Source organism: Loxodonta africana, chromosome 1 (genome assembly GCF_030014295.1).
Source record: "Loxodonta africana isolate mLoxAfr1 chromosome 1, mLoxAfr1.hap2, whole genome shotgun sequence".
Classification (NCBI taxonomy): Eukaryota; Metazoa; Chordata; class Mammalia; order Proboscidea; family Elephantidae; genus Loxodonta; species Loxodonta africana.
In genome coordinates, this window is record NC_087342.1 from 105,379,161 (window position 1) to 105,393,846 (window position 14,686).

Consider the following 14,686-nt stretch of genomic DNA (forward strand, 5'->3'; position numbering starts at 1 on the left):
TGGCAGGCAGCAGGTTCCTGGCTCACAGGTGGCAGAGGCTGACGATTCCCAAGATTAACAGGTAAGCTGGTAGCTCAGGTCCCTAAAAATCAGAAATCAGATGATAACTGACCCAGATGCAGGATCCAGAGCGAGAGCCTTGCTGGAACATCCATTTATGTACTGCCTGCTCATAGCAGATTTCATCATGGAGTTGATTACGTTGTTACATAACTGCCAAACTCCATCATAACTTCCAAACCACTGAGAATCATAGCCCAGCCAAGTTGACATACAACCTTAACTGTCACACTTTGGTTCTTAATGATCGTTCTCGTTTTTTAACAAACTAGTAAAGCCCTAACAATTTTTTGTCACACTGAAGCAACTAATTACTGTTACTTACAGAAATGATAGAGTCAGGGTAGAGACCCTTGAAAACAACGGTATCAGTTACCTATGTCAGAAGCAGTCCTTGAGCCAGATTATTATTTAGAATAGTGATACCATCACCAATAGGGTCTGCCAGAGAGCACATTCTTTAAGATAGACATTACTGTGCAGGACATTTATTGGGGAAAGTCTTGGGATTAAGATCTATGGATTGGAGAAGAAGTAGATTTGAGTGAAGAGAGAAATTGAGCTATAATGCAGTCCCCAAGAGGCCTCAGCCAACTCCAGGGAGAGCTCTGGAGTTAGATGCCCATTCGGAGTTGTCCTGAATTAGGGCAAAGGACTGGGTCTTTATCCCAGTGCTGATCGGTGACTGGTTGTGGACCACCCCTGGGAAGAGGGATGACTTAGAGCGAGGCAGTTTTCCCTCAAAGAGGGTTGACACTTGAGGGCCCTCTTCCAGCTGCTAAGAGACTTATCTGTCAGCCTTTCATCCCTGTAGGGGATCTGGGCCACACATTGTGGTTACCAGATTCTTTTATGTCTCTAAGGCTTTTTTATGTTGGTATGCACCTCAGCTATACCTATAAACTTCTTAAGAGCAAAGCTGTGTCTTAGGAATTCCCAAGACACTTATATAACTAGTGCCTTATGGAGCCCTGGTGGCTCTGTGGTTAAGAGCTCAGCTGCTAACCAAAAGGTAGCAATTCAGATCCACCAGCTGCTCCTTGGAAACCCTGTGGGGGCAGTTCTGCTCTGTCCCATAGGGTCTTTATGAGTCAGAATCGACTCGACAGCAGTGGATTTGCCCCCCACCCCCTATTGTAGGATTGAAAGGAAGTGTGAGAGCCTATTGGTAAGACTGCCTTCTGTATATAAGGAGAGTCTTTACAGTGTGGCTTTTTAAGCACCCTAGTTTAGAGAGTTTGGTCTGCTTCATCTTTAAAAATGGTCATTTGAACTAAGTGATTTATAAATTTTATTGAATTCTAGGCCGAGAATAAAGTTGCTAATTTAATTTGTTACTAAGAGAAAACTCTGGCTGGCTATAAGTGGATTTTCCAAATGCTTTCACAATTTATATCATAAAACATTTTCTTTATCCAGTGACATTTGCACTGTTCTAGTAAATAAAGCAAGTTATACTTTAGTAATTCTTCTTGAATGTTACGGAACAACATTCTACAACTAACTATACAAGCTTATATAAAGAATTCAAAAAATCTGCGAAGAAACCAGGCACCCTCTCCTTTGAATATAAAAAATAAGCAGAACTTAAGACTTTCTAAATTGCTTATTTTCCCTCTGATCTGTCTTCTTAGATATTTTGTTGCCATTTTGGCACTGTACAGTGGTAGTAGTAATTCTGTACATGAGTGTCTTTAGGCAGAATCTCCTCTAGGGAGAGCCCCATTACTGCCAAAATGTCTTTCTTGTTATAGATCGTTGTAACCCAGCTGCCCTGAAGGTATTAAATACAGCCCAGTAAAGAATATCCCTTCTTACCTTGAGCTCAGGCGGTCCTCTAGACCTGGCTTTTCCTTGGGGCGTGATGGGAGGGATTTGAGTCTCCTAGTGTTCTAAAAGCATGAGGTGTTCAAAAGATTGGATGTACTTCAATACAAGTTTCCGTATCACTTAACAGTTGAGGGATGATTAATTTGTTCAGGATGGTAAAAATGAGAAAGGCCTGCTTTCTAAATAACTCAGGCTCTTATGTAAAATTATTGGTATTTCAAATGAAAGGGGTAAACTAGTATTCCATGTTAAGGTTACAACCCCTTATAGAGGACTGTACAGTTTAAAGTTGCACATTTGTTACAGGAAAATTAAATGCTTGGTTTTTTGTTTGTTTCGTTTTTGTTTGTTTTTTGTTTTGTAATGCAGAGAAGTATGATCCATTATTCACGCACCCCGATCTGTCTTGTGGAACACACACTGGTAGCTGTGGGCACATTATGCATGCTCACTGTTGGCAAAGGTAATTTCTATTCTCAATATGTGTTGGGAGAAGTGTATGCAAAGGCTCCAGATTGACTTTTTAAATAGAGGAAGTTCTATTCTAGAAAAAGGGAGAGAGAACTAAAGATGTTGACCGAAAAACCCCATATCCTTGCCAAATGTATAACAATTAAAATTAATTTGCTTTATCAGAGATGTAAAGGAGTAACTTAGAAACTTCATAGTATCTCAACTATATTTCTTAATGTAGCCGTATATCAAAATCTCTCCATTAGCTAACAAACTGGATGAAGAAAAGGATTTTTACGGTGAGAGAAAACCTACAAAAGTAATGTTTTTTTAGGTCTAAGGTGACTAACTCTTGATTCTGAAGGTGTTAATACTTGCCTCATTCCCTCCCAAGATTGTCATGATTCCCAGTGCTAAGAGGGAATAACCCTGAACTCATTCTACCTTGGTGCTTTCTGTGCTTATGCAAAACCAAGAAATGAGTACTATCATTCTAGCACTGTGCACATCGAGTTATGTGAGCTACCCATAACAAGTACCTATCAGCTCTTAGGGAGGGACCAGATAGCACTGGGACCAGAAAATTTCTGTTGGTGCTTTGTGAATGCTTACTTGCAAGGAAGTCCTTTTTTTTCCTGTTTTAGAAATACTGTCATTTTGATGATTAAAACAACTCAAACCTCAAAATGACAGTGTTAAGAATTCATTTTAGAATTTTAATTTTTTGACTACTTGTAGAAACAACTATTTAAAAGATTGAAGATTGTAGCTCTCATTTTAAAAAATTACCATTGCTTTTGATACCTCATGTTCTCTAATTGTAAAGGTATTTTGATTCCGTTCAAGCTAAAGAACAGCGAAGGCAACAGAGATTACGCTTACATACAAGCTATGATGTAGAAAATGGCGAATTCCTTTGTCCCCTTTGTGAATGCTTGAGTAATACTGTTATTCCTCTGCTGCTTCCTCCAAGAAATATTTTTAACAGGTAAATTTTGGCTCATAAACCCTTTATAATAAAGCAACAATTTGTTTTGAAGATAATGAAATAATAAACCAGGAAAAAATTATTCTAGGTAATTGCATAATGTTTTCCAGACAACTTTCTGAACTTTCTTTTCAGTCATTTTTTCTGGCACACCCTTGTGATACAATTTTGGTTTCTGGACAAGAACAGGCCAAGAATTTAACAGTTTCTTCTTCTTCTTAGGTGCCCTTGGATTGGTTCTGACTCACAGTAACCTTATGTAACAGTTTCTCACACAAACAAAAAAAACTCACTGCCATTCATTCAGTCTATTCCAACTCATAGCGACCCTCTAGGACAGAGTAGAACTGCCCTAGTTCTTAACCACTACACCACCAGGGTTTCCGTAAGTACTATAGAAGATATAAAATTGCCATGTATTTATGAAAACTAAGCATCTTCTTTATGTCTAGGGACCCTACATTAAATATCTGTACTAAAGTAGTCTTCTTCAGTAATCTCCCTCATACTTTGAAAGAGATACTCACTAAATGGATAGGGAGAGGAAGGGCAAGTCAAACTTACTCTACTGAATATTTTAGCAAATCAAGTACAATTTTTTGCAGTTTACTAGTGAACAGCACCCACAAGAATCAGGTCAAAAATGAAAATCTGTTGTGTTTAAAATGGAAAATTTTTGTCATTCCGTAATTTTTACAGTGCCACTAGGCACTCCTTGGAAACTGTGGGGCAGTTCTACTCTGTCCTATAGGGTCGCTATGAGTCAGAATCGACTTGACAGCACTGGGCACTGGGTTCTTTTAATACTGGTATTGCACATACTTATTTCAGATAGGAATCAGATAACTATCTACTCAAATCTGACCTTTATTTCTCAGTTCAGAATAACATAAATACTAGTTTTATGAATCATCTATTTATTCCTATGCTACTGCTTAGATTCACTTCAAAGTAAAATCAGCTTTTTTCTCTTCAATTTTAGGAGTTCAAACTGTGGTGTCTTAATCTTATGCTACCAGAAAATGTTCCTAAAATACCATTAGATTTGAGTGTAAGCTCATGCTTTTTAATCATTAAAACCATCATGGTGCTCCCCCAAAACTGGCCTCCAGACACACTGTTAACCCAGAACTGAATCCATATCCGAAGCTCACTCTTTAGTCAAAGATTAGACAGGACTGTAAAACAAAAAATAATACACATGATGGATGTTTCTTAGTTCAATCATATACACGAGACCAAATGGGCAGCTGCTGTCCAAAAGCGGAATGAGAAGGCAGGAAGGGACAAGAACTGGTCGAATGGACATAGGGAACCCAGGGTGAAAAGGGGGAGTGTGCTGTCACATTGTGGGGATTGCAACTAATGTCACAAAACAATATGTGTATAAATTTTTATATGTGAAATTAACTTGAGCTGTAAACTTAAAGCACAATAAAAAGGAAAAAAATCATGATGCTGATTTGTATCTGAATTAGAACTGTTGAAGAAATTAATCATTGTGAGATTAAGGATTAACTGCATAGAAGGAGAAATCACCTTTGTTGGATTTCACCCATCACTTTTGTGGTTCAGGTTTCATTTTTTTCCCTTGAAAGTCAACAGGGACATCATATAAAGAACACAAGCTTTGGAGTCTGACATACCTGAGTTTGAATGCCGGCTCTAGCCCTTTTATGTGTTTAGTCAAGTTACATAGCTCTAAACCTCAGTTTCCTCATCTATAAAATCAGGACAGTAATATAACCTCTTTCATAGGAATGTTTTGAGGATCAAATTAAATATTTTGGTGGTTAATACTGTAAAATGTTTATAGCAAAATGCTTTACTCAGTGCTTGTCACATAATAAGCACTCAATAAACACTACTGGTAGTGGTGATTGTGATGGTTAAGACATATATACTAGCGAACCCTAATGCTGAAAAAAAATGAATTTTTTGACAGCATCATATTGACAAATAATAGGTTTTCGTTTCCACTGGCTGATATCTATCCTGATTTTTTAAAATGCAACAACTTTTCCCTCTAGCTTTTTTTTCGGGGGCGGGGGGAAGTATGTTTAAAATATTATGCCATGATCATTTAAGGAGGTTGTTTTATATCTTACAAACCAAGCATCAGTCCAGACAACTAGATGGTGCCCGGCTACCACCACCACCACCAATTCTGACAGGGATCATGATAGAGGGTACCAGACAGAGCTGAAGAAAAATATGGAACAAAATTCTGTATCACCAAAAAAGACCAGAATTACTGGTCTGACAGAGACTGGAGAAACCCCAAGAGCGTGGCAACCAGACACCCTTTTAACTCAGTACTGACGTCAATCCTTATGTTCACCCTTCAGCCAAAGATTAGACAGGCCTACCAAACTAACACACGTAGCTCAACCACATATATGAGACTAAATGGGCATACCAGCCCAGGGGCAAAAACGAGAAGACAAGAGGGGACAGAAAAGCTGGGCAAATGAAAACAGGGAACCCGAGGTCGAGAAGGGGGAGAGTATTGACAAGTCACAGGGTTGGCAACCAGTGTCACAAAACAATATGTGTATTGTTTAATGAGAATCTTAATTTGTTCTGTATACCTTCATCTAAAGCACAATAAAATAAATAAAAGCAAAAAACTGGTCAACTGAAAGAAAAAAAGCAACAACAATAAGATACTAACTGCCCTCTATAATCTTTTCTAGCAGGTTAAATTTTTCAGAACAACCAAATCTGACTCAGTGGATTAGAACAATATCTCAGCAAATAAAAGCATTACAGGTTCTTAAGAAAGAAGAAAGTAAGTACTCCTAGTAAGTGCTAATAACCTGCTTTCATTCTTCCCTAAAGTCTGAGGTTGTTGAAAATGTACTTCCAGAAGAAACTGTTTAGAAGTGTTTTAAAAGTGAAACTGCCCATTTGAAAATTTGACTCAGATTATCTTTGTCTTAAACGATACTGGTAAAGAGAGTGCTTCTTAGCTCAAATAGATACGTGAGACTAAATGGGCAGCTCCTGTCTGGAGGCGAGATGAGAAGGCAGAAAGGGCAGGAGCTGGTTGAGTGGACATGGGAAATCCAGGGTGGAAAGGAGTGTGCTGTCACGTTATAGGGAGAGCAACTAGGGTCTCATAACAATGTGTGTATAAATTTTTGTATGAAAAACTAACAAACTGTAAATTTTCACTTAAAGCACAATTAAAAAAAATAAAATTTTGTATACAAATATGTATATTCATACATTATCCTATATTGGAGAGAAATTAAAATATCTGAAAATACATGAAAAATTTTTTTCTTAGCTAAATTTTACTTTACTACATTTCTCCAGGTACCTTAAAAATACACAAGCTCATATAAAATTTATAATAAATACTCATGCATTCCCTCATTTTATTGAAGAGCTTCTGGGGGTGGGGAAGATGTAACTGAATGTTGAAAAGCTAGCTTTAGCTTCCAGTGGGCTAACTCACTTCACTGTTGGCATTTCCAAAGGCTTCCCCAAGTCACATAGACCGTGCTCAGCACTTTTGGCATTGTGAGAAAGCAATATGAGCAGGAATTTATATTCTTGATTTTTAGAGAAACAAAATAGCATACTCTTATCTTCCTTAGTTGTGTTCTAGTAGCTATAGTTTTATTAGGACAAGCACAGGTGACTAAGGAAGGTGCCCTGGTCAACAAAAGCAATCATATTTTTCATGCTTTGTATGGGTATTGTGTCAGTTTTATTTATAGGAATTTTTGTTTGTTTGTTTTTTAATTTCTTTGACCTACATAACTAAGAGTAATAGAAATACTGTGGCCTGTTGAGTAATGATATAAAATGCCTGTTTCTATAGATACTGTCTCTTCAAAGAATTTGGAAAATATGGATAAATTACAGCTCCCTGAAGGATTTAGGCCGGATTTTCGTCCTAAGTGAGTGTATTATTTTATTCATTTCAAATTTGGCCCACTTGAAGTGAAAAATTAAGTCAGTGGTTAGTAGGAATGGGATTTGTCAAGCCAAGGAGCAAAATGTTATCTAGGACATTGATCTTGAATTCTGCAGTTTAAGCATTACACAAAGCATTGCATGTATTGATAAAAACCCAAGAGCCACTTTGCATGTTTAACTCTCACCAACCTGAGTTTGCATTGCTGGCTGCTTGCTATACCCCTTTATCTGGTTCTCTTTGATAACACCTCTTCAATTACTTCTAAACCAAACTGTCCATCTCCCCTACCAAATCCTGTGCTTCCTTCTGACTTCTGTGTTTCTACTTAGGCCTCTCAACCTCTCGGTAACCCAGGTCAAAACCAGAGAATTTTCAACACCATTTTCACCCATAGCCAGGTATACCTACTCCTTACTTTATCGACTGTCTTGTTATCTAACATTTCACATTTACGACAAGGGGACAAAATCTACTATCCAGCTGTTTTGCACATTTTAATGACATATGTCTGGCAGTAACAAATGCCAAGGCACTAGGTGAGAGTTAATGCTGGCTGTGATGGTTAAGGTTATGCATCAACTTGCCTGGGCTGTGATTATCAGTGATTTGGCAATTATGATGTAATTTGGCAGTTACATAATGATACAGTCATCTATTTTTGTGATCTAATATGATCATCCTCCATTTTCACATAACGCTGATTTTTGCATGATGGCCTGGTCTTTGAACCTAAACATGTTGATAAGTGAGGAGTGGATGTAGTTACAAAGTATAGCATAGATTCAAGAGCTAGAATGCTTGGTTCATTTCCCAGCACCACTGCTTACTACCCGTGTGACTTTGAGTACATTGCTTGACCTCTCTGTGTCTTGGTTTCCTTTTCTATAAAGTGAGAATAATAGTGACATAATACATGCATGTAAAGCCACCTGGAGACTGTTTGGCACATACTAAGCAACTCAGTAAAAATAGTACTGATAGGCATAAATAGAAAAAACATTATCCTTCTCTCTCCCAATTAGCCATTCCCAGTCCTGTCATTTTGTTTGTTTCTTGTATTTTCTTCCATATTTCTAATTAATATGATTAGTCTGCTGTCTTCTTGATTTAAAATTTTTAGACAGCATCTTTATGTTGAATAGTAGTTTAGGATTCAACTCTTACCTCTGCCTGTCCACTTCTTACCAGCTTCCCATTAGAGTTATTTCATAATTTTTGGTTAAATCAGTTGTCAGGTTTTACGTTATAACTGTGCTTCCTACCAATATAGTTGTACATTGTAGTTATATTTCCTTCCCTGTACAATTTTATCTTTCTGTGGTTAATAATTACCTTGTTTTTTCATGTTCTTCCTTTTCTATGTATATATTAATTTTTTGTTTGTTTTGTTTTTTAATGCTGCAATAGATCAGATGCCTAGCAGTAGTTTTTCGAAGTACTTACATCCATCAGGTGATCTCTTATCCTGGGACCTTCCATCCCACAGCCTTCCGTCCTCCTAAACTAATCAGAAGCGGGTACAGAAGTCATCCTGAGACTTCCCTTTGCCATGCTTCTCTTGATTTCTGGATCCTGTATCTTAGATTATAAAATGTTTAGACCCCGCACATCTGAAAATACATTTATTCTGTCCATGTGCTTGATTGATGGTTTGGGTATAGAATTATGGGTTAGAAGTAATTTTTCATCTCGATTTTTGAAGGCGTTTTACTAACTTCTAGCATCCACTGAGAAATTAATGGCATTCTGATTCCTATTTCTTTGTGACTTCACTACTTGGGGAAACTGTTAGGATATTCTCTTTATCCCCAGTATTCTGAAGTTTCTCTGTGATATTTCTTGGCGTATGAATCTTTTTTCATTCATTTTGCTAGGTTCTGAATAAACCCTTTGAATCTGAAGATTCACGTCCTTCAGTTCTGATAATTTTTTTTAATTGTTTCTTTGATAATTTTCTACTCTTGGTTTCTATGTTCTCTGAGGTGATCCTACTGTTAGCTCACTGTGGGCCTATTGAGCTAATCCTTAAATTTTCTAAGTTTTCTGCCTTCTCCACTGTCTCTGTTTGCCCCTGAGTTATCTTTTTTCAGTTTGTTTTGGTATGCCTCTTTCATGTTTGATACTTTCCTTAAATGTTTCTTGATTCTTAGGTGACTAACCAATCCTATACATGTTCACTCCAGGAACCCTTATTCTGAGAGCATAAGAGAAATGCTAACAACATTTGGAACTGCTACTTATAAGGTGGGACTGAAGGTTCATCCCAACGAAGAGGATCCCCGTGTGCCCATAATGTGTTGGGGTAGTTGCGCATACACCATCCAAAGCACAGGTGAGAGAGTTAGAGTTATCTCTCTTTAAGTCACAAGCAGGCATTGACATGAATTATGTGTAGAATCCTGTTTTGAAATGAAATGTGGAGAGCTGGCAACAATATGAAAAAAATAATATAAAGACTTTGAAGCAGAACTCATTTTGGTGGTAATTATAGCTTCATGTCAGCTAAGGGAATTTGCTTTCATTTTTACTCTTCATCCAAAGTTAATTCTGGTGATAAGTCTCAAAGATTCTGAAACCTGACAGTATTGTGCTTTCCACAGAAAGAATTCTAAGTGATGAAGATAAACCATTGTTTGGTCCTTTGCCTTGCAGACTGGTAAGTTCTCCGTTTACTCCATTCAGGGAAGGGTAGAGTGGGAATTAGGTGGTTCTACCTTTTCTCATCTTAAAAACCTGAAACAGTTATTCACATGTGGGTTCACTGCTTTCGTAGTAAAACACATTTTCTTTAAGGATACTGAAGAAGTAATGTTTGTGGTTAAATTTTTTCATGATTTTTCTTGTAAGTAGACTTCAGCAGGTAATTGCACCTCTCTTTTCCTCCAGAGCATTTGGTTAAGCACTTGAAAAAATACAGTGGTGGGTTGCTTGTTCTCAAATTTTTGATAGTATAGTTAGAGACATAGGACAGAACACATTCTCTATTACATTTAACCATATAAACTAATGTCAAAATTGAGTACATATAATGCTGAGGAAAATGAGGAAGGCATATGTAGACAAGGCTTGCTAATTTTACTGTGTGGCTAGTATATGACAACGTCCTACCTGCTATTCAAGCTTATAATTGTAGAAAGTGCCTTTGAGAAAGAAATCATCTAATTGTATTCATGTAGAATCACTCGGGGAACTTTGAAAAATCCCCAGGCACTACCACAGATCAGTTAATCAGAATCTCTGGAGATGGGCCCCAAGTATTAATATTTTTGAAGAGTTTCCCAGGTGCCAGGATTGAGAACCACTGATGTAAGGGCTTAACTAAGAAATGAAAACCAGTGTAGTACACACAGGTGTGATTACTCAGCAACTAGTTAGTTTGCTGGCATTGGTTTTCACTGCAAACACTAGCGCCTCAAGACCCCTTTTTATAGTTTCAGGAGTATAGGTCCTGTATCAGAGGTTCTCAGCTGGAAGTTGTACATCAAAATCGTCTTTGGAGGTGTTTGAAAATACTGATACTTGGGCCCCTTTGAACTAAATTGAAATTGAACTGAAATGTCTGGGAGTAGGACCTGTTGTTAAAACTATCTTTATAGTAAACCAGCAGAATGGCAATTCACATTTAGATCAGTCTTGGCTATGTTATTTTTTGCTTAGTAAATAAGAGTTGATAAGTATGTTGAATATTGAAAAGACTCACAAATGTACAGTTCTGTCTATTTTTAAGGCAGTTCTAAACACATTTCTTTGATTCTGTCTACTTCTGACTACCTCTTCAGCAGACTGTTGATTCTTGTACATCCATTTTTTCTGTTACTGTGTAATCAATTTACATTATCTTTTTTATTGTATCCACTATATTTGATTTGGTAATATTTTCTCTAGGATTTTTACATCTATATTCATAAGACAGGTTGACCTATTTCTTATAATGTCCTTGTCAGGTTTCGATATCAAAGTCATGCTGGCCTTATAAAATGCAGTCTATATTCTTTTAAAAAACTATTCTAAATTTACTTTTTTAAAGTATATAGCCATTATATATATAAGGTTTTCTTTCTACCTCTCTGGCTGCTCCTTCTTAGGTGAGCTGCTCTATTTTCCTGCCTCCCCCCGCCCCCTTCAAACTTATGCACATCTCCGTTCACCATTTTCTCATATATTACAGGATAAGAGACCCCAGGATACGGTGGCTTATCCCTCCACCCTATATCTGGAATCCATTCCCTCTCCATCTTTTACCTCTTTTTTTTTTTTTTTCAACCTACTTCTACTCTCTGTCTCCTAGGACTTCTGGGGATAAAAATGTCCAGTTACCCCTCCTCTTACTCTTGCCCTCAGCATCACCTTCCTTCTGCCTGCCACGTTAGCTTTTTCATTCCTTTTTGTGACCAATCCATTCTAAAGCATATTTCCTTTTACTATGCAGGTAATCCATGTGGTAGAAAATATTTAAATACAGAAAAGCAAAATAATAATAACATCCCCAATTTTTGATTTCATTTCACATCCTTCTAAAATATTTGTGTGTGTATATGTGTGTCGCTATGAGTCAGAATCGACTCGATGGCAGTGGGTTTATTAACTTATTTATTTATTTTGGTTGTGTGTGTGTGATTTTATACACATCAAAACTTCTTTAGAGAATAATGTATACTCTGTCTTCAATTTCTTGCTAACTATTCACTTTTCAACTCCCTGCAATTTGGCTTTCACCCCTAACGCTTTTTTCACTTTTTGGAAATGACTCTTGTGAAATGATCTCCTGATTATCACTTTGGTGGGCATTTTTTCAGACCTTTTCTTAATTGATATCTCTATTTACTTAATTATGTTAACTGCTACTGCCCTTTTTTTTAATTAACTGCTGCTTCCGTCTGAAACTCATTTCTCTCTTGCTTTCTGTGACACCCTGGTTTTCTTTCTACCTCTCTGGCTTCTTCTTCTCAGTCTGTTCTCCTGCTCTTTCAGACTATCCTCTTGCCTCCTGTAAACGTTATTTTAAACTCCCCTGGGCTCTGCCCGTGGTTCTCTCTTCCCATGCCAACCTCATCTATACTTTTGATTTCAGTTATATCCAAGTGATTTCCATATATGTATCTCCAACCCAGACCTTTATTTTGGATCCAGGCCCATTATATCATTGCCTGCTTTTTTTCTTTTTTTTTTTTTAACCTGGATCTCCTAACCAATCCACTCCCATCGAGTCAATTCCGACTCATAGTGACTCCATAGGACAGAGTAGAACTGCCCCATAGGGTTTTCAAGGCTGTAAATCTTTACTGGAGCAGCCTGCCACATCTTTCTCCCACAGAGCAGCTGATGGGTTTGAACTGCGGACCTTTTAGTTAACAGCCAAGCACTTTAACCACTGCACCACCAGGGCTCATGGATCTCCTAAAGTCACTTCAAATTCAGCAATCCAAATTAAATTGTTTCTCTTCCCATAGTCCCTGTTTTAGTTAATGTCACCACTGTCTGTCCAGCTGACCAAGCGAGAAACTTGGAAGTCCTAGTATAGATACATCATTTGCCCTGGACGTTCCCATCCACTTGTTCAGCAGAGTCTGTTGGATTCCCCTTCTGCACACTTGTCCCATTTCTCCAGTTGCTACTTCTACTTGTTTGGTTCAGCTCATATCATTTCTTGCTGGATTACTGTAGCAGTCTCTACCCCGAATCTCACTCTTCCCTAATCCATCATCAGAAGAACTCTGCCAAGATGCAACCCTGAGTCAGTCTTGCAGAATCACTGCTAATTCCCACATGCTAGTTCTCAGGCCTTTGCATATTTCCTTTCCTCTGCCTAGAGCGCCCTAAGCCAACTCCTGCTCTTCAAGGTGCTTTCCAAGCTTTATCTTCCCCTGGGAAAACTCTCAGAGCTGTGTTGTTGTTATTAAGTGCCATCGAGCCAATTTTCAACTCATAGCAACGCCCTGTGACAGAGTAGAACGACCCCATAGGGTTTTCTAGGCTGTCATCTTTATAAGAGCAGATTGCCTGGTCTTTCTCCCGTGGAGCCACTGGCTGGGGTCAAACCTCCAACTTTCTAGTTTGCAGCTGAACGCTTAACCGTTGTACCAAGGGCTCATTATATTATGAGTTATATTTTATATATATATATAATCACTATATCTGTGACATCTGCCTCCTTCAGTTGTCTCTCCTGTGAGCTCGAGAGCAGGAAGAGGCAGTGTGAGTTTTCATTTTAAGATCAAAACTAAGACCTGGGATATTACAGAATTACGGAAAATAGAGAAGTAAGCAGGAAGGAAAAACTCATCATCCTGTCAACCATCTGTCTTTTTCCACATAGCATATTTATACTTGATTAAACTTGGTGCTTACATGTAGTTTTGTTTCTGCTATATTCTTTACTTTAAATCAAGAGCTTTCTCATTGTTAATGCCTAGTCCCCATAAGTTTTTAATGGCTGCAGAGAGCCTGATTTGTGTACCATTCTAAATTGTATAGGAATGGACATCAAAGCATATAGTTTCCCCAGTATTTAGAGTATTTGCCATCTTTTAGAGTGTCTCTTTAGGACAAATATAAAGAATACTGCAATTTATGCACCCAATGACATGGCTGCAAGATGCATAAAACAAACTTTAACAGAACTGAAAAGTGAGATAGACACCTCCACAATTATAGTAGGAGACTTCAACACACCACTTTTGGAGAAGAATAGAACTTCCAGTAAGAAGCTCAATAGAAACACAGAAGACCTAATTGCTATAATCAACCAACTTGACCTCATAGACTTATACAGAACACTCCACCCAACAGCTGCAAAGTATACTTTTTTTTTCTAGTGCACACGGAACATTCTCTAGAATAGATCACATATTAGGTCATAAAACAAACCTTTGCAGAATCCAAAACATCGAAATATTACAAAGCATCTTCTTAGAACACAAGGCCATAAAAGTGGAAATCAGTAACAGAAAAATCAGGGAAAAGAAATCAAATACTTGGAAACTGAACAAATACCCTGCTCAAAAAAGACTGGGTTATAGAAGACATTAAGGAGTGAATAAAGAAATTCATAGAATGCAACAAGAATGAAAACACTTCCTATCAAAACCTCTGGGATACCGCAAAAGCAGTGCTCAGAGGTCAATTTATATCGATAAATGCACACATACATAAAGAAGAAAGAGCCAAAATCAGAGAACTGTCCCTACAACTTGAACAAACAGAAAGCGAGCAATGAAAGAATCCATCAGGCACCAGAAGAAAACAAATAATAAAAATTAAAGCTGAACTAACTGAATTAGAGAACAGAAAAACAATTGAAAGAATTAACAAAGCCAAAAGCTGGTTCTTTGAAAAAATTAACAAAATTGATAAACCATTGGCCAGACTGACTAAAGAAATACAGGAAAGGAAACAAATAACCCAAATAAGAAACAAGATGGGCC

General features: G+C 37.6%; 1 protein-coding gene across 10 annotated transcripts in view; it reads left to right on the forward strand.

Moving 5' to 3' along the window:
* Positions 1 to 14,686, forward strand: part of UBR2 (ubiquitin protein ligase E3 component n-recognin 2) — a 129,153-nt gene that overhangs the window by 93,831 nt on the left and 20,636 nt on the right. For 9 of the 10 annotated variants that reach the window (XM_023545647.2, XM_003403912.4, XM_010587621.3 and 6 more), the window contains 6 exons: positions 2,260 to 2,353; positions 3,170 to 3,331; positions 6,028 to 6,122; positions 7,164 to 7,242; positions 9,446 to 9,594; positions 9,863 to 9,918. In XM_023545647.2, the coding sequence (XP_023401415.1) occupies positions 2,260 to 2,353; positions 3,170 to 3,331; positions 6,028 to 6,122; positions 7,164 to 7,242; positions 9,446 to 9,594; positions 9,863 to 9,918 (635 nt within the window). The remainder of the gene's footprint in view (positions 1 to 2,259; positions 2,354 to 3,169; positions 3,332 to 6,027; positions 6,123 to 7,163; positions 7,243 to 9,445; positions 9,595 to 9,862; positions 9,919 to 14,686) is intronic. The other variant, XM_023545643.2, reaches the window with a different exon arrangement.